The sequence below is a fragment of the Notamacropus eugenii genome, chromosome 1 (genome assembly GCF_028372415.1).
Source record: "Notamacropus eugenii isolate mMacEug1 chromosome 1, mMacEug1.pri_v2, whole genome shotgun sequence".
Classification (NCBI taxonomy): Eukaryota; Metazoa; Chordata; class Mammalia; order Diprotodontia; family Macropodidae; genus Notamacropus; species Notamacropus eugenii.
The window spans coordinates 388,434,500-388,456,849 of NC_092872.1; the positions used below are offsets into that span (position 1 = coordinate 388,434,500).

The 22,350-nt window shown below is 35.4% G+C and overlaps 1 protein-coding gene across 2 annotated transcripts in view; it reads right to left on the reverse strand.

Annotated features, from left to right (window-relative positions):
• Positions 1-22,350, reverse strand: part of RNF145 (ring finger protein 145) — a 121,023-nt gene that overhangs the window by 57,544 nt on the left and 41,129 nt on the right. For both annotated transcript variants that reach the window (XM_072630867.1, XM_072630868.1), the window contains exons 3-5: positions 17,230-17,338; positions 9,378-9,469; positions 2,601-2,836 (exon numbers count right to left, since the gene is read on the reverse strand). In XM_072630867.1, the coding sequence (XP_072486968.1) occupies positions 2,601-2,836; positions 9,378-9,469; positions 17,230-17,338 (437 nt within the window). The remainder of the gene's footprint in view (positions 1-2,600; positions 2,837-9,377; positions 9,470-17,229; positions 17,339-22,350) is intronic.

A 22,350-nucleotide genomic window follows, 5' to 3' on the forward strand; every position in this document is an offset into this window, starting at 1 on the left:
TTTTCTAAAAACTAGTACCAATATATGAACAATTTTAGACATTAACTTATAATTCAATTACATAATCTTAAAGTATTAAACTCATATTTCAAAAGTTGGATATGAGTTAAAAATCTATAAAATAAGCTATTCAGTTCACAATAATTAATAGAAAAATCACCTATATCTTTTTATTACTATTTTATTCAAGCCAAGTATTTTCACAGGTATTTTCACTTAACCTCTCTGGATTTCAGTTTCCTCATTTGCACAATAAAAATTTTACACTACCTGATTTCTAAGAGTTCGTCAAACTCCAAAAGCCTATGATTCTATTACTAACAATATCTTACCCTACCTTATCAAAATAAGATCACTCAAAAACCACAATTTCAATTTTTTTCTAGTCAACTTTTTCCAGGACATAAATATCATAATCTCATACCTAAATCACTTTATTTCTAACCATTGTTTTAATATGTATCCAATAGCAACCAAAAAGACAGTCAATTCAATATTTGAAAATGGAGATTTAGTCCTTACGATTTTCAAGTATGCAAAGAAATGGAATAATTTTACCAAAGCAAATCTTAAGGGAAAATGCGTATCTTGAACTGTTTTACTGTCTTTGATTACCATAAATTATAGAATAACACATACTAATAATACAGTCTTTTCCAGTGAGATAAATTGTATCCACAATTTATAAGACTTTAAAATGAAGTAATGTTCATGAAGTAATGTTAAACTGAATCAGCTTTTGTGAATAAGCAAAATCACAAATTCAGTTTTTCTTGCTAAAGTATTTCAAATTCATTAATTTTCCTGGTTTCTAGGATAAGCTATTGCTGATAATTATGATAACAGGGGAACTGAGTTTCAGAAGGTTATATATAGGATTAATGAAATTTGTTCAGCTATAAATGAAAAATACTAGTGTGCAGAGCCTACAAAGCTTGTAGTAATTACTCTAGCTAAAATGAAGTGTCCAGCAAGACAATGTTACTCTCAAACTATAAACTACGAATACATAGGATGCTCTTCCTTTTCATGGTGGATATAATCTAAATGGAAATCACAACTACTTTGATATGCTATAGGAGTAACAAGAGAAAAAATAGGCCTAGATTCCTGGGGACTATTTAAGGAGGAGACCTAGAACAGATACTTCATAATTTCCCATCTCACGACTCACCTGGAATTCATCATTGTCTCTAGAAATTCATCTTATTTGCAAGATCACATCAACTCAAAGTCTCATCTCCCTAGTACCATATTTATCCCCTTGGGTCCCTCCTACCTTCTGATTAGAAGAGAACTCTCAGAATCTCTATTTAAGGAGGCCCAGGGCAGATACTTTAGCATTTCCCACTTGGTTTCAGGACTTTATCGTGCCCCTAAGCTGGATATGTCCTTCCTCCCCATACCTGCTCTTCAGCTTCTTTTTATGTGTTGCCTTCCCCCTCTGACAGTGAGCTCTTTGAGGGTGGGGACTATCTCTTGCCTTTCTTTGTGCTTGGCACAGTGAGTGCTTAATAAATGTTTATTGACAAATGAGTAAAAGATTCTCTAATCCACAATTGTTCAGCAACTCTAATTCCTCCATGTCAGTCTGCTCTCTAGCACTCCTATGTCTCTGCTCCTAACCTGGTAAGCTGAGCCACAGGAGGTCTTGTACTCCATAATATGTTCTCCAAAAAAGGTACCATATAAAGGATGTAAGGAGATGTATTTCTTCTTCATGTAAGTACTTTAGGAAGCCTCAGTCTCTAAGAGACATGATTTCAAACCATCCAGGCTGAGAGTAGAAGGATAAGACATGATATAGTATATGCTTCTATGGCTGCCAGCAAGGGATTTGCATACCATAAATTCTGGACACAGTTAAATCAAGAGGGATTCCTGTATCTTTATGTAGTGGATACACATGCATGTACATACACATATACACAAAATCAATAAAGAGTACACAATAAATATGTAGGTCACTTTTTAGCACTTTACTTTGTATTCATGATAAAATTGGAATATAACTGATATTGTGGGCTAGATTAATTTCTTAAATATTTAACTTATATTTCTGAGATGCTGATACATAACATGGTTAGCACTTTCAAAAACATGATTTTAAAGTATCAGCTAGATGATTAACCTCTCCAATTTCTGTTATTTGTAACGTGAATTAATCTGGAATCAAAACACTAAATGGAAGCATTCTGACATAATGGAAATTATATTACATTAAGAATTTATATTAGCAAAAGTCTGACTCAAATTAAGAGACTAATTAAAAGAACAGAACTGTAGCCCTGGTTTTCACCTACATTATCAACTGAAATAAATTAGCACAAGAGAGAAATTTATCCATGGTCATTTTACTTCTGTAGAATAACCAAAGTTCAGGAAAACAACCAGATTTTGACCATCAAGTAACCAACATTTCACACAAATCCCCACCAGAATCATAATTAAGCTTTACATCATTACCATAATTACACCAAGTAATGTTATCAGTAAGACAGAATTGGTTTAAAAAATTTATGAAATGATGATAAATGGTAAATTAAAGGCAAGTGCATTTTGTGCTTAGGTAATATTTCAAACAAATATGTGTTTCTTACCTGGACCAATTCCCTATATGCAGATTTGGCAAGATTATATGGGACCAAAAGGTTGGATGCAAGAAAATAGAGAACTTCTAATCCAGTAAAAATCATTGCAAACTTGTTAATGATAACAATCGTTTCCAATGGAACAAGGCAGAGCCGTGCCAGAAGAGGAAGCATGTGAGCAGAAAAGAGCCATATCTGTTTAGTTTTCATCACACATGAGCACAGTGTACACACCACCAATTGACCTAAAGGGGAAAAAAAGATGCTAAAATTATCATCATTTAATAAAAGAAAACATTCACAACCTAATCCTATACACCAAGATAATGCCTTATTAATAAAATCTAGAGTAATTAATGCTTTTTGCATTCAGTCTCTAGGATTATATTCACGTGCTTCAAATGCCAATCTTTTTGACAGTCATTCCATATTCACTTTATCTATGAATCATATATCCATCTGTCCTCTTTGAGTTTTTTTTTTAACGCTATTAATTTCCATTGATTTTCATAACAACATTCCAAGTTGAAGTCAAGGATAGGAGTGGAAAAAAAATTTTGCAACATCTAATTCAATATTATAATGCCATTGTTACTTTACTTTTATAACTATGATTTCAGATGTACTTAACATTTGATGGGTAAAATTGTACAGTTCACATTTTATGGATAAAATTGTAGAGTTAAGAGATAAAGCAGACTCCTCAAGATTAACCAATAAAAGTGACCTAGGAAAAAATTCATATGCCCAAGTTTCAAGTCTGAGTTATAGTATTATTAGATTGTGCTGCCTCCCCAAATGACTCAGTCATGAAGGTTACATTTGGTTTACATTCCAGTAGAATTTTAAGTTCCTTGAAGGCAAACACTGTTTTCTTTTTATATCCCCTCAATCAATATATCTTACAATAATACATAATAAGCATTTAATACATCTTGAATTTATAAGACTTTGAAAAATGCTATGGATGATTTTAATTTAGTTTTTAAAAGAATAATTTCTAAAATTCTAGTTTGTTTCATAATGCCATGAAGATTATCCAAGTTCTTAAAGATTATACTAGGGTGGCCTAAGTGTCTTATCAAGTAGAAAAGGCCTTGAGGCCATACTTAGTAATTCTATGTCTGTTGTCTAAGATGAGCCTAACTAAATTCAAAAGACTGGCTAGAAAATTAGTGGCCACTAGGTGAGTTTTTGGCCACACCAGCTCTGAAAGAACAACTAAAAAATTATAGAGGGTGGAAATCTACATCAATCAGTGGAGGAAATGTTCATACTAATAAAATCACTCCAAGCCACTCAAAGCATTAAAGTATTTTTCTTTAAAAATACTGATTTTTATCCCTAAGTATGAGGATATAAAAGAAGTTTCATCTGGTTTTGCTTTTAACATTTTTACACAGGAGGCAGATAAAACATTTTTAAAAATCCAGTTAGTCTGAAAAAAGGCATGTGGCCTTATGTGTATGACAAGATTGTCCTAAGTTTTTATGATCAATAATCAAATTAGCAGTCCTGTCTTTCAGGGAAAATGCTAAATACAAGCATTCCTAGAAACTAGAGGAAATGAAGTGCCACAAAAATGTATTTTAGGACTCTAAGACCTAGTTATTTGCACCCTAAGTATCTATTACTACTTCTATGCACTGAAATCAATGGACTATCTGTCATACACTTGAGCTTCTCTATAACAGCATGATGTAAACCTCCTGCAAGCACAGAAAATTCCCATAAGTCTATGCCAGCATAATGTGGCAATGAAACCCAGGGTTACTGGTTTTATTTGTCTTTTTTCATTGATGAGCATAACTCACATACGCTATATTCTTTGAGAGAGTATAATTTGTTATGCAGAAGAAGGCAGGGGCCACAATGCTAATGGAATTTCTCGCCCCAGCTCTAAGAAAACAGCTCTTTTATTTTCTGGTGAATACATCCAAACTGATTATTCTAAACACTGAATAAAAATTACATATTATTAGCTTTCCATTTTGTAATATCACCTATTAAGATCATGTCCAAGAACCTTATAATAATATTTGATGTTTTCAAATTAATTAACGTTCCCTTAAAGTTTACCTCAGTGATAGGTGAAAGAGATGGTGAAACAACTTTGTAGTTATTTTAAAAGGCATGGACTTTTTTCCCTATTTTCCTCACTTTGCCCATATTCCTCACATTATTTTTGTTAATAAACATTTAGTAAGCACACCTATATGCAGAACACTGAAGTAATCAGTACAGAAAATTTAGGGTAATGTTATTAACCTCTTTGGATTATGCTAAATAAAATCTTAAACTAGACATAGTAGGACTTTTTCTTGCAAAACATTTCCATGAGTCTGAAGAGTTCATAAGAACCAATTCAGAGGGGCAGAATCAAGATGGTGGAGTAGAAAGACACATATACACTAGGCTCTTCCCCCCCAGCCTCTAAAATACCTGCAAAGAAAGATTCCCAACAAATTCTAGAGCAGCAGAAGCCACAGAACAACGGAGCGGAGGAGATTTCTAGGCCAGGGTGATCTGAAAGGTTGAAGGGAAAGGTCTGTAGCACAGGATACAGAGTGGAGCCCAGCCCAGCAGCACTGGGAGGAGCTGGACCGAGCAGAGACAGAATCTCCAGCAGCAGCACAGATCCCTCAACCTACAGGCACCAAAAGTCAGTGAGAGGGTTTTTTCAGCTGGTCAAGAAGGGAGCAGGGTGTCCCCATAACTCTGGCCTCAGGTGGCAGCAGCAGAGGCAGGCAGGGGCTCCCAAGGCAGGCAGCAGCCCATATCCATTGTTGAAGGCCTCATAGTAAAGCCCTTGGGGGAACTGAGCCCTGTGTAGTGGCCCTGCCCTCACCTAAACCTCCTGGGGAACTGAGCAACTCATCTGAATCTCAACCCCCAGTGCTGGCTTGGTGGAACTGGAAGCCAGGTGGCTGTGGAGAAGAAACTCTACTACTTGCAGAGTCTGGGCACTAAAATTTCTGGTTGCTCCCAAACTAGTGTACAGGCTTGATTGTGCCACGTTGGAAGAACTGAGATCTTACAGATCCCCAGAGAATACCTTACTCTTGACAAAGGACCCAAAAGTCAAGTAACTGGTTGGGAAAATGCCCAAAAAAGGGGAAAAAAATAAGACTATAGAAGTTTACTCTCTTCATGAACAGATATCTTCTCCCATCCTTTCTGATAGGGAAGAACAATGTTTACCATCAGGGAAAGACATAAAAGTCAAGGTTTCTGTATCCCAAACATTCAAAATAAATATTCAGTGGGCTCAGGCTATGGAAGAGCTCAAAAAGGATTTTGAAAACAAAGTAAGAGAGGTAGAGGAAAAATTAGGAAGAGAAATGAGAGGGATACAAGAAAATCATGAAAAACGAGTCAACAACTTGCTAAAGGAGACCCAAAAAAATGCTGAAGAAAATAATACCTTTAAAAATAGGCTAATTCAATTGGAAAAAGAGGTTCAAAAAGTCAATGAGGAAAAGAATGCTTTAAAAAGCAGAATTAGCCAAATGGAAAAGGAGGTTCAAAAGCTGAAGAAAATAGTTTTTTAAAAATTAGAATGGAACAGATGGAGGCTAATGAATTTATGAGAAACCAAGAAATTATAAAACAAAACCAAAAGAATGAAAAAATGGAAGATAATGTGAAATATCTCATTGGAAAAACAACTGACCTGGAAAACAGATCTAGGAGAGACAATTTAAAAATTATGGGACTACCTGAAAGCCATGATCAAAAAAAGAGCCTAGACATCACCTTTCATGAAATTATCAAGAAAAACTGTCCTGACATTCTAGAACCAGGGGGCAAAATAAATATTGAAAGAATCCACGGATCACCTCCTGAAAGAGATCTAAAAAAAGAAACTCCTAGGAACATTGTAGCCAAATTCCAGAGTTACCAGGTCAAGGAGAAAATATTGCAATCAGCTAGAAAGAAACAATTTGAGTATTGTGGAAATACAATTAGGATAACAAGATCTAGCAGCTTTACATTAAGGGATCGAAGGGAGTGGAACATGATATTCCAGAAGTCAAAGGAACTAGGATTAAAACCACAAATCACCTACCCAGAAAAACTGAGTATAATACTTCAGGGGAAAAAAATAGTCATTCAATGAAGGATGTTTAAGCATTCTTGATGAAAAGACCAGAGTTGAATAGAAAATTTGATTTTCAAACACAAGAATCAAGAGAAGCATGTAAAGGTCAACAGGAAAGGGAAATCCTAAGGGAATTACTAAAGTTGAACTGTTTACATTCCTACATGGAAAGACAATATTTGTAACTCTTGAAACTTTTTTTCAGTATCTGGGTAGTTGGTGGGATTACACACACACACACACAGAGACACACACACACACAGAGCGCACAGGGTGAGTTGAACAGGAAGGGATCATATCTGAAAAAATAAAATTAAGGGGTGAGAGAGGAATATATTGAGAGGAGAAAGGGAGAAATGGAATGGGACAAATTATCTCTCATAAAAGAGGCAAGAAAAAGACTTTTCAATGGAGGGAAAAAAGTGGGGAGGTGAAAGGAAAAATGTGACGCTTACTCTCATCACATTTGGCTCAAGGAAGGAATAAAATGCACACTCATTTTGGTATGAAAACCAATCTTACAGGAAAGTGGGGGAGAAGGGGATAAACAGGGGGGGATGATGGAAGGGAGGGCAATGGGAAGAGGGAGCAATTAGCAGTCAACACTCTTGGGGAGGGACAAGGTTAAAAGAGAGAATAGAAGCAATGGGGGGCAGGATAGGATAGAGGGAAATATAGTCAGAAGCAATGGGGGGCAGGATAGGATGGAGGGAAATATAGTCAATCTTACACAACATGACTATTATGGAAGTCACTTACAAAACTACACATATATAGCCTATGTTGAATTGCTTGCCTTCTCAATGGGGATGGGTGGAGAGGGAGGAAGGAAGAGAAGATGGAACCCAAAGTTTTAGGAACAACTGTTGAGTACTGTTCTTGCATACAACTGGGAAATAAGAAATACAGGTAATGGGGTATAGAAAATTATCTTGCCCTACAGAACAAAACAGAAGATGGGGACAAGATGTTAGAAGGAAAGGCAGATTGGTGGTAGGGGTAATTAGAATGCTTGGCATTTTGGGGTGGGGGGAGGGGAAGGATGGGGAGAATATTTAGAACTCAAAATTTTGTGGAAATGAATGTTGAAAACTTAAAATAAATAAATGTAAACAAAAAGAAAAAGTAACTTTAGTGTCATCATAGAAAAGGTAAGACAAGCATTTAAGTTGAGATGACAGGCATGATGAAAACACAAACCATTCCTATAAATAGTAAACTCACAGCATTTTAATTAAGATTATGTTTCTATGTCTCCAGGTTCTTAACTTAAGAGTCTGGGTCAATTCTGCTTTTTGAGGTGTTAATTTATTCAATATTTTTTAAACCAGGTCATTAATTGTTTTTCCATAATTTTATTCCTTTGCTTTCATTTCCATATCTAATTTTATATCCACTGCTCTTATTTGATTTTGAAAATAAATTTTTAGATCTTCCAGGAAAAAAAAAAGAACCAATTCACTGTTCTAAAAGTTTATAATTATCTACAACAATCTGAAGCAAACTGATTGCAAATATATACAGACTTAAACCTAGAGTTACAATTCAATCCAGTAAGGTAAACTGCTTTATTTAAAAATCAATCTTGCCCCTCCATTCCCACCAGTGAGATAAGCATAAAAATAAGCATAAAAAGCATAAAAATGCTTTGACATATTTTGTAGAAATACACATTATATATATAAAATATCTTACACATTTTATATATAAAACTATAGTTTTAGCTTGTAATTTTCAAATATATAAATGAAATGAAGACTTTTCCAAGCACAATGATGACAGACAATGACAGACAATGATATCATATTTCTATAGCACTTATTAGAAAGGGTTTTTTTACATACTATTTCATTTGATCCTCACAACAGCTCTGTTAAGTAGATGGAGAGGTCTTATAATCCCTAATTTTACAAATGAGGAAACAGAAGTTCACAGAAGTAAGTCCTGTATAGTTATAAAAGCAGCTAGTTTAGTTATACCAGGACCACAACCCAGGTGTTAAGAATTCTATTCTAGCACTTTTATTATAACAGGCAGTGATCTCTAGACAACCCACTTTTATTATAACAGGCAGTGATCTCTAGACAACCTATAAATAAAAACTGACTGATACAGAGCTTTAAAGTCTGCAAAGAATATTATCCCATGTAAGCCTCACAAAAGCCCTATGAGGTGGTTACCATACATATTAAGTTAAATAACTTGCTCATGGTCACACAGCATTACAGACATGTGAACTCAGGTCTTTCTGACTCCAAATCTGACACTCTACCCACTCCAACATGCTGTTTCTTCCCTTCTAACCATTAACCTAGCATAGGCATGGAGAACCTGAGGCCTTTAGGCCATATGTGGCCCTCCAGGTTCTCAAGTGCAGTCCTTTGAAGGAATCCAAACTTCCAGAACAAAAAGGAATTGTTCTGTAACACCTGGACTCAGTCCAAAGACCACACCCACGGATGTAAAAGGCCACATGTGACTTCAAAGTCCCAGGTTCCCCACCCTGGGCCTATCACATCTCACTTATAATTATAAAGAAACCTTAAAACATAAAAACTAAAATAGCTCATTAAAATCAAGAATCCATCTTCTCAAGAGAGAAAAGATTCCTAATATATAATGTTCATTACTCCCTAAGTAAATTCTTATCTATCATCTTACCTGGTTTTGCTAATTGCACTTACCTATTAGGGCTGTGGTGAAACGATTCATGGACAAAGGCTCTAAGTACATTGGTCCTTCATAGGCTGACTCCAGTTCACTTCTAACATAATCCCTAAAATGTCCAAATAATGAAATTTTACTTTTATGTACATTCCAAGAACATGACTGCGATGAAGAAGGGAAGGGAAATTGAGAAAGGTAAAACTCCATTCCATAGCTTAGACAGACAATTTCCTTACAAAATTAGATTATGCTAGTAAAATTCTTTTGCATACCCTGTTAGGCGCAGCAGTCCAAGCTCATATTGGTCTGATCAGCCACAGTCAGACACACTGTAACTTGACTGTAAGATAGTGATGATATTTCAGTCCTCTTCAAGAACGAAGCACAACAACCAATCAACCAATTCATAAGACTCTAGAATAATGCATTTTTTTGGAAATGACCTTTTCTTCTTGCATTCCCCCATACTTGCCACATAATATATTGGAACTTAATTTTATTATTTCAGGGAGTAAAAGCAGGAAGAGTGAGAGTTAGCTTGTAGTTACCTTCACAATATTTCAGTAGAAATTTTATTCTCCCCTCACAGGTTTTGTACAGTAAAAAAGCAACTTGTCTTCCTATACATTTGGATCACCACCACCACCACCACCACCACCACCACCACTACTACTACTACTACAAATAACAATAACAACAATAATTAGTCCTCCCTTTCTACTCTCTTCTAGCCCCAGCCCCCACCTCCAAAAAAAGTTCTCTGTTTCTGCCTCTCTTCCAGTCTATTATTTACATATCAAAGTAACCACACAAATAAATTTGCATATAACAAGAAAACATTTGTTTAACCAAAAATTGCATGATTTGGTTCGAGAGTATTTTTGCAAATTTAAAGAATTCTGATCAATGAAATGGCCAAAATTTCAGATGGTGAAGTACATTACTATGACTGAGAGGTGATCAACTGGAGATGCAGAATGAGACGTATGTTTTTGGCTGCAGCCAATGTGGTCATGTTTTACTTGATTATATGTATTTGTTGCAAGGGTTTTATTTTCCTTTTTTTCCAATGGGGGAGAGAAAGATAGAGAGGAAAAGGGATAGTGATTCCTTACTGTAGAAAAAGAGAATAAAAGGAAAGACCAAAAACAAACACAGATAAGCAGAAGATCTTTGAAAATTACATGTTGAATGCACTACATAGTTTAAAAGAAAAATAGATTTTACATAACAGATTCACAATTTCATATATAATTATCTCCTCTTCAACAATATATATGAAAAATTCATTTAGTATTTAAATTCGGAAATTAAAAAATTAAGTATATTCAGCCCACTTTAATATAAAAGAAGTCATAAATCAGAGGATCAGTTTCGAATTGAAAATTACATGTATATTAAAATATAGTCTTTATTTTCTTTGAATCAGAAAAATCTAGGTCATTTAATTTTATACCTTATGGGTTAGACAAACTTAAAAAGCAGAAAAATCTTTGGACATTGAACTAGGAAGATGGGACTTAATTTTTCCTTTCAAAAAACAATCTGTTGTATCCAAGCTTCCTTTGGGAGGAAAATATCTCTTCCACTTTCAAACAGTTATTAGACAGCCTTCTTACTGCTAGGTACTCTAGAGCAGATGTATCAAACTCAAATAGAAAGCAAGCCAGTACTCCGCACATAAAGATCCCTATCACCAACACATTGACTTAGTTTTGTTGTATTTTTATTTACTGTTAAATGTTTCCCAGGTGGGAGTATATTGTGTAGTGGAATGTGCCTCACAGGATGCAGTTTGATACCACTTTTCTAGAGTACTACAGGGCTTAGCATCAAACTCAAATAAAAAAGATGCTAGCAGGCCTCATGCTGTTTAGAAAACCACAAATTAACATTATTGATAAGTGGAGGAAGCTAGATGGCTCAGTGGATAGAGCAGTGGGCCTGGAATCAGGAAGATCTGAGTTCAAATTCAGCCTCCTACACTCACCCACTGACCCTGGGCAAATCACTTTTAATCTTTGTCCGTCTTTATCCCTGGAGAAGGAAATGGCAAACCACTCCAGTATCTTTGCCAAGAAAACCCCATACAGAAAAGGATCAATCTGTACAAAAATATTTATAGTAGCTCTTTTTGTGGTGGCAAAGAATTGGAAATCTAGGGGATGTCCATCAACTGGGGTATGGCATATGACTGTAATGGAATACTAATTGCGCTATAAGAAATAACGAGACGGACGATTTCAGAAAATCTTAGTATGATTTACATGAACTAATGCAAAGTGAAGTGCAGAAGAAATATACATAGTAACAGCAAAATCGTGTGGATGATCAACTGTGAATGACTTAGCTGTTCTCAGCAATACGATGATCCGAGTCAATTCCAAAAATGCTATATACCTCCAGAGAAAAAAATTGATGAAGTCTGAATGTAGAATGAAGCATATTATTTTTCCCTTTTTTTTCATTTTTTTTTGGGGGGGGTCTGTTTTCTTTCATAGCATGACTAATAAGGAAATATGTTTTGCATGATTGCACATGTATAATCTATCAAATTCCTTTCCTTCTCAACGAGGGGGAATGGGAGGGAGGGAGAGAATTTGGAACTCAAATAATTTTTTAAAAGAATGTTAAAAATTGTTTTTACATGTAATTGGGGGGACAATAAAATATTCAAAAAAAAGAAGAGGAAGGATTAAAAGAAAGAAAACCCAACATAGAATTACAAAGAATTAGCCACCTCTCTTCTTGGGTTCTTAGGCAGATCAATCTTCAAACACTTTCATTTATTCAGATAGTATTTTGTACATTTTTAATTTACTTCCTATTAGGAAATGAAATGATACTAATTTCACCATAATAAAACAAAGAGTGGGCTCTTGGGTGATAACTCGCTAGCTTGTCAAAGAATAGATTTTCTTTTTAAGTGGAAAGCAGTTTAGAGATATTGCTTTTTTAAATACTCCAAAAGAACTATAATTATATGGTGGGGGGTTAATCTCTCCACCAATACAGATCAATCCACCTTGATCACCTTCCTGAGTTTCTTCCTCATCTCCCACAAAAAAAAATCTTTGGGTTACAAGACCTGCAAAACTTAGTTAAGGTAATTTTTCAGCAATAAACAAGACACTCCTTGACCCCCAAACTACCTATCTGATGGCTTAGTCTCAGTCTGCTTTGATGGATTTTTATCCAGATCATACTCCCTAACACTGGGTATCTCCCAAGGGTCTATGCTGGGCCTTTCATATCTTCTCCCTCTATATTATCACATTTGGTGATCTCATCAGCCCCCAAGGACAAAACAGAGCACAACAAAAACAAGAGGCTTGTTTTACTGAAGCTATGTTTTATTAGTATAATCTGAAGGACTGTTTGAAATAATTTAAACTAGGAATAAGAGAATCTGGGGCTGTAATTCTTCAATTCTATTTTTTCATAAAGTTCAGTCTTTTTAAAAAGCAAGAACTGATGAGATGTCTCAAAATCACATTATAAACTTTTAGCTCAGAAGACTTGCATAATAACATTTATTATTAGGTTTATCAGAGGAAAATAACTCCTATACCCTACTTCACTGAGTAACAAACAATAGCTTGTTCCTCCCAAATCTCCTTATTTGGGCAATCTGCAGAATGCAAGCAATGTTGAGCATTAACAAAAAAACAAAAACAAAAAACAAAAAAAACCAACCCAACAACTTTCTACAACCTAGTCACCTAGTCATAGTATCCACGATAGCTCGTTCTCTCTTCTGATTTTAAGCTATTTCTGAATGTGTTAGATGTACTGAAATTGTTTTCTTCAAAATAATCTGCAAGGAAAAAAATGACTAAAGAAAGGAGTTAATGTGATATGGTGAAAACAGTACTGGATTTGGAGTCAGAGGACCTAAGTTCAAATTCCAACTCTGATTTACTACCCATGCGATACTGGGCAAGTAAATGAACCTCCTCAGTCCTCAAAGTTCCTCATCTATAAAATGACAGGATTAGAATGAATGATTCCTAAATTCTCTTCCAACTCTAAATGTAAGTCCTATAATATCATATGATTTTATAATAAATATCTTTACTTTCTTTCAAAGCTCAGATCAAGTGCCACCTTCTACAAAAGACGATCTTGCTTGATTCCCCTAAGTTATCAGTGATTCCAAAACTGCCTTGCATATATCTGTATTTATTTACATATGTGAATGTCTATCAGAATGTAAAATTATCTAATGCTATGACTTGGGGTTTTTTTTGTTGTTTTTTGTATAAGCACAGGACTTATTAGCACATACAAGATACATATAAATGATTGCTGGTTGTTGCTAGTGCTTCCCCCCAAAAATTTTATTTTGTATTTGCTATGCATAGATTTTGTTTTTATTGATCTGCTTGCACAGTTTCCTCCCGCAACAGAATGCCTGAATGCTGCCCCTCCCCCCAAATTCTGAGGGTAAGAAGGGTTTTTAAAATTTTTTATCCCCAGTACGTACCACAGGGCAAGGGCTTTCTTACCTATTTGGCACTAAATGGGAACAGACTAATGATCTTCTACCAAATGCGACAATAAGCTCAAAATAGTTACATAATCTGAATTTAAAAGCTCACATAGCAAAAAATTAGAAGAGAACAAGATCAGATATTTTTATAGTATAGAAAAGGAGAATGCTTATCCAAACACGGGAGATCACACAGGATGAAAATATCTATTTCATGAAATTGAAAACCTTTGCACAAAAAAAAAAAAAAAGTAATTCAGGTAAGAAGGAAAGTCATGGATTAGGGGAAAAAATTTGCATTAAATGTTTCTGATAAAACTCGGACACCCTAGATGCGGATGGAATACAATATGTTAAAACCAGGAGCCACCTCACCAATGAATGTGGTCAAAGGATGAAAACCAATCTTTCTCAAAAGAACTGCATACTATTCGCAATATGAAAGACTGCTCTAAATAATTAATAAGAGAAGTACAAATAAAAACTATGCTAGGTTTTACCTTACACATTGAAAATCAGTCAAAACTGTAGCCTTGAGGTGGCGGATAGAGGGAAAGAAGGGGGTAAAAAAGGACAAAGTAAAACATGTACAGCAGAAAACAAAAAAACCCGACAAGGACACAAAGATGGACAGCTTTGACATAAAGAACAAAATTTAACATATAGGCTTTCTTGAAATAAGTTATTGCTACATATTCTAAATCTTTTCCTATGTTCTGATATTTTTCTTTCTTTTTATTTTATATTTATGTTTCTTTTTTCTTATGTATTTTAGTTTTAGGATTTATCTAAAATTTTAAAAGTTAGAAAATAAAAAAAAATCAGTCAAAATGACAAAAAGATGAGAATAGGCAAAGCTGGAGGGGCTGCAAAATAGGCACATGAATAATACACTGTTAGTTAAACTAACCATTCTGGAAAGCAATTGGGAATTACCCTTAAAAAAAAAAAAAAACTCGATGAATATCAACAATCTTTGACACAGATCTCAGTGCCACACAAATCCCAGAAAGAGATATTCACGGTAGCACTTTTTTGCAGTAGCAGGGAACAGGAAGCCAAGTACATTGATTGTACAAGTATGTCAGTCAGATCATTGATTAGATACATTCTAAAAGGAAAAACATGACTTTAATACCAAAAATCACATTATTTTTAAAAAGAGAATAGAAGCAGGTCATATATCTCTTATATCTCTGGGTAGGAGATTTATTCTTAGCCAAACAAGGAATAGAGGTAATTACAAAAAGTAAACAACAATTCTGATGACATGAAACTGAAAAGCTTCTGCACAAGCAGAATTAAAGCACCTAGGTTAAGAAGGGAAGCAGTTAAATACTGGGGGTGGGAGAATCTTTATATCAAATATGTACCTGGCATGTAGTAAGTGCTACATATGTACTATATGCAAATGTTTGTGATTATTATAATAGAAATAAATATCAAAATAAGAATAATTTTGGCTGAATGTTGAGGTTAGAAGAATTCCTTCTAATTGAGGAATTAGAAGAGACTGAGAGGACATAACGGCATTGACCAAGGGGTTTTCAAGGATTTTAGTCACAATGGAAAGGTGAGATACAGGATGATAGCTAAGAGGGGGACAAGTAAAGATTTTTTTTAAGGACAGGGAAATAAACGTGATGTAGCAACAAAAGGCATCATAAAAATGTTTGCTTTTTCAAAGAAAAAAGAAAAATGGGGTCAAAGTTCTTAAATTTCTTACAACGAATCCTGACTTTTCAAAAATTTTAACTCTTGAAAAGATAGATGCTAAGTATAAACTATTGTATTTTTCAAAGATCATGTATCCTTAATATTTTACAGATGTATTGCAATATGAATAATTAAATGCATCTTATCTAAAGTACATTTTTGTTTAAAATAAAAATAAACCTTTGCCCCTCTCCAACAAGAAAAAGGATTTTTTTAAATATTAGAAAAATAAATCCATGGAGTAAAGCACTGAAACTTCAAATAAAAAATGACTGCCAGAAAATACTTATTTTCATTTGGTACTACCTTGCTCTCAGTTTCTCATCCTCTAAAAGCATAATTTTTGCCCTCTCTGGAAAAGTATGAATAATACATAACTATATTACATAAATGTTGTGGCTGTCACGGTTTCAATCATCACCAAAATTCTATTTTTACTTGGAGTTCACATCTGGAGGAAAAGACAGCATTACTGTTTTTGTTAATGTTGATTTTAACACATTTCACTACTCCATTGGATCCAAGATCTCAAAGGCTGTCCACATAAAGAGCTAAGTTCTTTACAGAGCACAAACTCTAGAAGTTCTACAATAGGTTTCAAGTACAATTCCAAAGACAGACTTTTCAGAGGACCAGTCTAGTTCTAAATATGGAGAGGTTTATTACCAATAGGCTTCCCACTAAGTAATGAGTTTTCTGGCCACTAAGACCCACAAAACATTTTAGCATAAAAAGAGTCTTCACCTTAATAACACACAACACTTACCTTTACTAATAGGCAACTACTCCTTGCTCTAAGTTCAAATAGATATTCTTCCTAGATGTGTCGATATTTTGTATATTGTAAAAAATTCTATCAAATTATGAAACAACAGTATTGTGATTAAGTGGAATATATTAAGCAATCATTCCACATGGTCATGTGTATATAGACTGCTATAGCTTTCAAGGTGATTTCCAATAATGACTGTCTGCAGGTTCATCACTGTCAATTATGTTCCTATCACTCTATCCTGACAGACAAAGAAAAAAGGGAAAATAAGAGTTCTCTTACACATAATTTGTCTATGTAATTCTCTCCATTAAAAGAGGCAAAAAGTTCCCCAACATTTCTATAAGCACTGAAACATTACCTGTTTACACAAGTAAACTTATTGTACCTAATTTTATTAAGACAGTAAGAGGGTCATAAATCTAAACTTAGAATAAACAGATCTAATCCAAATTATTCATTTTACAAATAAGGAAATAGAGGATCAACAAGGTTAAATGATTCACTGAAGGTCTGAAAGATTACAAGCATCAGAGGTGATATTTGAATTCTGATCCCCTAACTCCTAAGTTAGTGTCCTTTCTACTTACTACTATACTCCCTTCCTTACAAAGTAGTAAAATTATTTTATCATAAAGTAGGAACAAAATTTGAGTATAATTTTAAATATTAACCCTGTACAGGGCTTTTCTTTTACAAAGTCTCTCTCCTTCTCTCTCTCTCTCTCTCTCTCTCATATATTCCCCCAAAAGCATTTATTTTTCCAACAAACAAGTTGTGAGTTCACAAGTGAAATCATAGGTCTGGACCCCTACAAAGTATTTTATTTCTAAGAATAAACCTCAAAAATTCAAACTATATATATAAAAAAATGATATTGCACTCTTACCTGGAGATCTGATGGCCAGCATAAAGCAACAGTGCAGTAAGAAAATATAGGTAAAGCTGAACCAGATGCTGTCTAGGTAAGGTAAGGAGCACAACACTTAAAATATAACCTGTAGGAGAAATAAAAATAAAATTTCAAGCAAAATGTAATATTAATTCACTCTTAGTTTAATTTAACACCATTTTAAAGTAGCTAAGTCTTCTTAAAGTGTTAAAGTCAAAACTCTGAGTTTTCTTAAGTCACTGTTAATGTTTTTATCAAGGGGGAAAAAGTATATGGCCATTCTATCACCATGTTATTTACATAATAGGAACAGCAATTTTCAAAGGAAGAAATCAACAACCATATGAAAAAATGTTTCAAAACGCTAAAAATTAAAAAAATGCAAATTAAAGCAATTTTAAGCAATTAAAGCAATCTTACACACACTAGACTGGTAAATAACACTTTTTAGAGGGGTTAAAGGAAAACAGGCACATTAAAATCGCTCTAGGTGGAATTGTCAACTGGTCTAGCTATTCTGTAAAGTAATTTGAAATTATGTCCCCAAAGCTACTAAACTGCTGACCCTTTGACCCAGCAATATCCCTAACCAGGCCTATACCTACCCTCTAAGAGATCAAAGAGAGAAATGGCTAAAGATTTTATTTTTTAAACTTAAAAAAAAACCCTCTTTGCTCTATTTTTATCCTGCCCTTTGTAGCTAAACTCCTTGAAAAGGTCTAAAATAGGTGCTTGTACTTTCTCTCCTCTCACTCTCTTTAACTTTACAATCTTCCTTCCAACCTTATCATCGCACTGAATCTCCTCCCCTCGTCTCCCTCCTTCCCTCCCTCTCCCTCTCCCTCTTTTTCTCTCTCTCTCTTGCTGGATCCCCATCCAGATCACACTCACCACAGGTATCCCTCAGGGTTCTGTCCTGAACAGGGTTCTCTTCTCCATCTATCCTACTTTACTTGGTGATCCCATTAGCTACCATGGATTTAATTAATTTATGATGTTGATTGCCACATCTACCAATCCTGGCCCAGTCCCTCTGCTGATTCCCAATCTCACATCTTCAACTTTCAGACTTTGAGACATCTAAAACTGGATATCCAATAGACATCTTGAATTTAACATATTCAAAACTGAACTCACTATCTTTTCCCCCATATGCCCTGCCTCCTATCTATTACTGTAGAGAGAAACACCATTCTCCTAGTGACTCTCGGCCTGTAACTTTGACTGAAACCGAACTTCACAGAACAAATCCTTTTATTAAGGGTATCTGTTCTGCGTATTTTGGATTTAATCAAAGAGCCACACCTGAGGACCTAGAAGCCACATGTGGCCTCAAGGCTGCAGGTTCCCCACCCTAGTCCCTCAGGCTTACAATATAGGTGTCTGTCATCTTTTGACTTCTCACTACCCTCACATTTCATACCAGTCTGTTGCTAAGAACTGCTGATTTCACCTTTACAACAGCTCTTAACCCTTTCTCTCTTCTGACACTGCCACCACTCTAGTGCAGGTCCTCATTCACTCATGCCTAGATGACTACAATAGCCTGCGGGTGATTCTGCCTGCTTCAAGTCTCTCCCTCCTCCAATCTATCCTCTATTTAGCCACTAAAATTATCTTTCTTAAGAACAGGTTTTTGGACATGCCAAATGAGATGTCCCAAAGGCATCTCAAACTCAACACATCTAAAACAGAACTCATTCTCTTTCCCCAAAAATGCATTGCTCCTTCAAACTTCCCCACCCATCAAGGCCAAATCACCCTTCTAGCCACCCAGATTGTTATCTTGGTTTCATTCCTTACTCTTTGCTCTCATTCACCCCACATGTATACTCAGTTGCCAAATCTTACTATTTATCCCCACATAGGCTTCTCTTCATTCCCATAGGCTTCTCTTCATTCCCATCAACACCATATTAATTTTGGCTCTTACTGCATCACTATCAGACTTGAGCAAGAGACTCCTAATTTCTCAAATTCTAGTATCTTCCCACTCCAATCCACACTACACATAGCTGCCAAACTGATTTTCAGAAAGTACACATCTGATCATACTATTCTCACACTATTAATTCTATTGCTCTATAACTTCCTTAATGAAATACAAACTCTTCTGGCTTATATTTGTTGTTACCGTTGTGTTTGTTCTTCATTCTCGAAGAGGCCCATGACAGCAAGATGTCTTGCAGTTGACTTGGATGTGAGGGAGGGCTGTGCAAGATCACCAACCTCACTTTCTTCTCCTGAGCCTTCTGGGTCCAGTGGCCTGATATTCATCAGTACAACTGGAGATGGCCCAGGATGCAATGGGAGACCCTGGCTCTTTCAGGCTAAGATCTTATCACATTCTCACTTTGAGTGAGATACACCCATTCAATTAACAGGTTTCTTTAAGTAGTTACTCAAAGGATGGCCCCTTTAATTAAAAAAAACAAACAAACTGGGAGGGGAAGACCCTCAGGGTTCCTGGGTAAAAGATAAACAATTACTATTTAGTAATTATATAATTTAGTAATTAAATGTTTAAAGCTTATCACAAAATCTGGCCTCAACCTCCCTTCACAGCCTTATTACACAGTCCTTTCCTTCATAACATCTCCAAGTCCTTCCAAACTCTCCCTATTTCCTTAATCCTCACACATAAACACTAATCTTCAGACATCCTGCCTTTGCAAAGACTGCCCATACCCAAGACTGAAATGCATGCCCTCTTCAATCTGCTTCTTAAAGTCTCTAATTTCCTTTAAGACTCAGCTAAAGTGCCATCACTGGCATGAAGTCTTTCCTAATCCTCACATCTACTAATACATATTTCACATGTATTATGTTTGGTGACCTCTTCGGTTATAATTTAAATTTAATCATTTAACAAGCACTTCATATTTATATAGTACTTACTATGTGCTAGGTATCATGCTAAACATTTTACAATTATGATCTCATTTGATAATATTTGATTTGATCTTCACAACCATGGGAAGTATGTGCTATTATTATCATCCCCATTTTACATAAGAAGAAACTGGGGCAAATGAATTAATTGACTTGCCCAGGGTCACACAGCTAGTAAGTATCTGAGGCTAAATTTGATCTCAAGTCTTCCTGAATCCAGTTCCAGAACTCTATCCACTGTACTACCTAGTTGCCAGGCTATATTTCAAGAACTGTGCAAAGCACAAAGAAAGGCAAAAACATATTCTCCATTATAGGTGCAAAGGTCAAAGATGTTCACTACCAGAGAATTATCCATCAAAGACACAAAAAAAGGCAAAAACCAGTCCTAGCTCTTTACTCCCTGCTGGAGCTGGGAGTAAAAAGTGAACAACCAAGCTCTTGCCCCTAAATTGTCTCCCTTAAGGAACTACTCATCAATTTTCATGTTTTCAAATTTTTTTCTAAGTGATAAAATCTATACACATACTAACTTATAATGGTCCCTCACAGTAGATGTTCCCCAAAGTTCTGTCCAGGGCCTCTTCTCTTCTCCCTTTACAACTTTCTCTTGGTAACATCATAAGCTCCCATTGGGTTTAAATATCATCTCTATACAGATGACTCCCAGACCCATATATCCAGACCCAATCTCTCCTCTGAGCTTCAGTCCAATATCACCAATTATCTATTGGACATATCAAACTGGAAACACCAAAAACATCTTAACTCAAGAAGTCTAAAACATAATTCATCATCTTTCCTCCTCAATCTTTTCCTCCTCTCCCAACCCTCCCCATTTTTGTCCACTATTCTTCTAAGTCCAAAACCTCAGCATTATCCTCTAGTCTTCCTTCCTATCCCATGTATCCAACTGCCAAACCTTGCTGTTTTTGCTTTCATAACATCTTAGTCATCTGACCACTTTTCTCCACTCAGAGCTACCACCTCAGTTCAGACTCTCATCATCTCCCACCTACATTATTTTAAAAGCTTCCTCATTGGTCTCCTTGCCTCAAGTCCCTCACAATTCCAGCTCATCCTACACACCACTGCCAAAGTAAATTTCTTTAAGTAAAGATGTGACCAAGTTACATTCCTATTCAATCAACACCTACTGCCTCTAGGATAAGATATCTTTGCCTCTATTTAGTTTTTAAAGCCATACACAACTTAGCACCAACCTGTCTTTCCAATATCACTAGACATTACACCTCTGAGATTCAGCTAAATTGGCCTTCTTTATTCTTCACATGATACTCCATTTTGAGTCTCCATGTCTCTGCACTGGTTGTTCCCTATGCCAGAAATGCACTCCCTTCTTACGTCTACCTCAACCTTTAAAAATGCAGCTTAAGCACTATCTTCTTCATGAAACCTGTGGTGATTCTCCTAATAGCTAGTGTCTTCTCTCCCAAACTATCTCACATTTAACTACTTTGTATGTACTTGGTTTTATTCATTTTATATTTATGCTGTATATATCTTTTTATGTGTTTGTTTTCTCCCCCATTAGAATGTAAGCTGCTTAAAAGTGGGATTTCACTCTTTGTGCTTGTGTAAGTACAAAGTAACTAGCAAATAATAGGCACTTTGCTAAGTACCTGTTGATTAATTCATCATATACATTTATCAAATGTTTACTATGTTCAAGTTGTGTGCATTTATCTCTCGTCCTAACCTCATCTAGGTTCTGGGCCTGTGTATCCATCTGCTTGAACATTTCATTTAGATGTCCCAGGGGGTCCCATCCATGTTTAGTGTGACCAAATATAACTCATCTCCTTCACTCCCTTCCAAACCACCTCTCATCTCACTTTACTATTAAGACCAGCACCATAATTCTCCTAGTCACCTGAGCTAAGAAGCTGGAAGAATTTAAATAGGTCAAACCATGTTTATTCCTAAAGTGTGCTCATATCTAGTTTTATTATTTTATATGAACCACCCCTCAACCCCCAACACAAAGTATGGTATTCCCTAGAGCAGCTGCAGAACTCATACGCATCCAACCTAGGGGACCTAATCTAACTGTGCTTAGGGGAAAAGAGGATAAAGAAGAGGGTTTGACTTTTCCATTTTCAATTAACTGTCAATTCACATTTTTAGGCATTTGTTGGATTTGGGATTTAGGAAAGACATTATCACATTACTTTTAGACATTAAGAGGTGGCAGAATTCTTGACT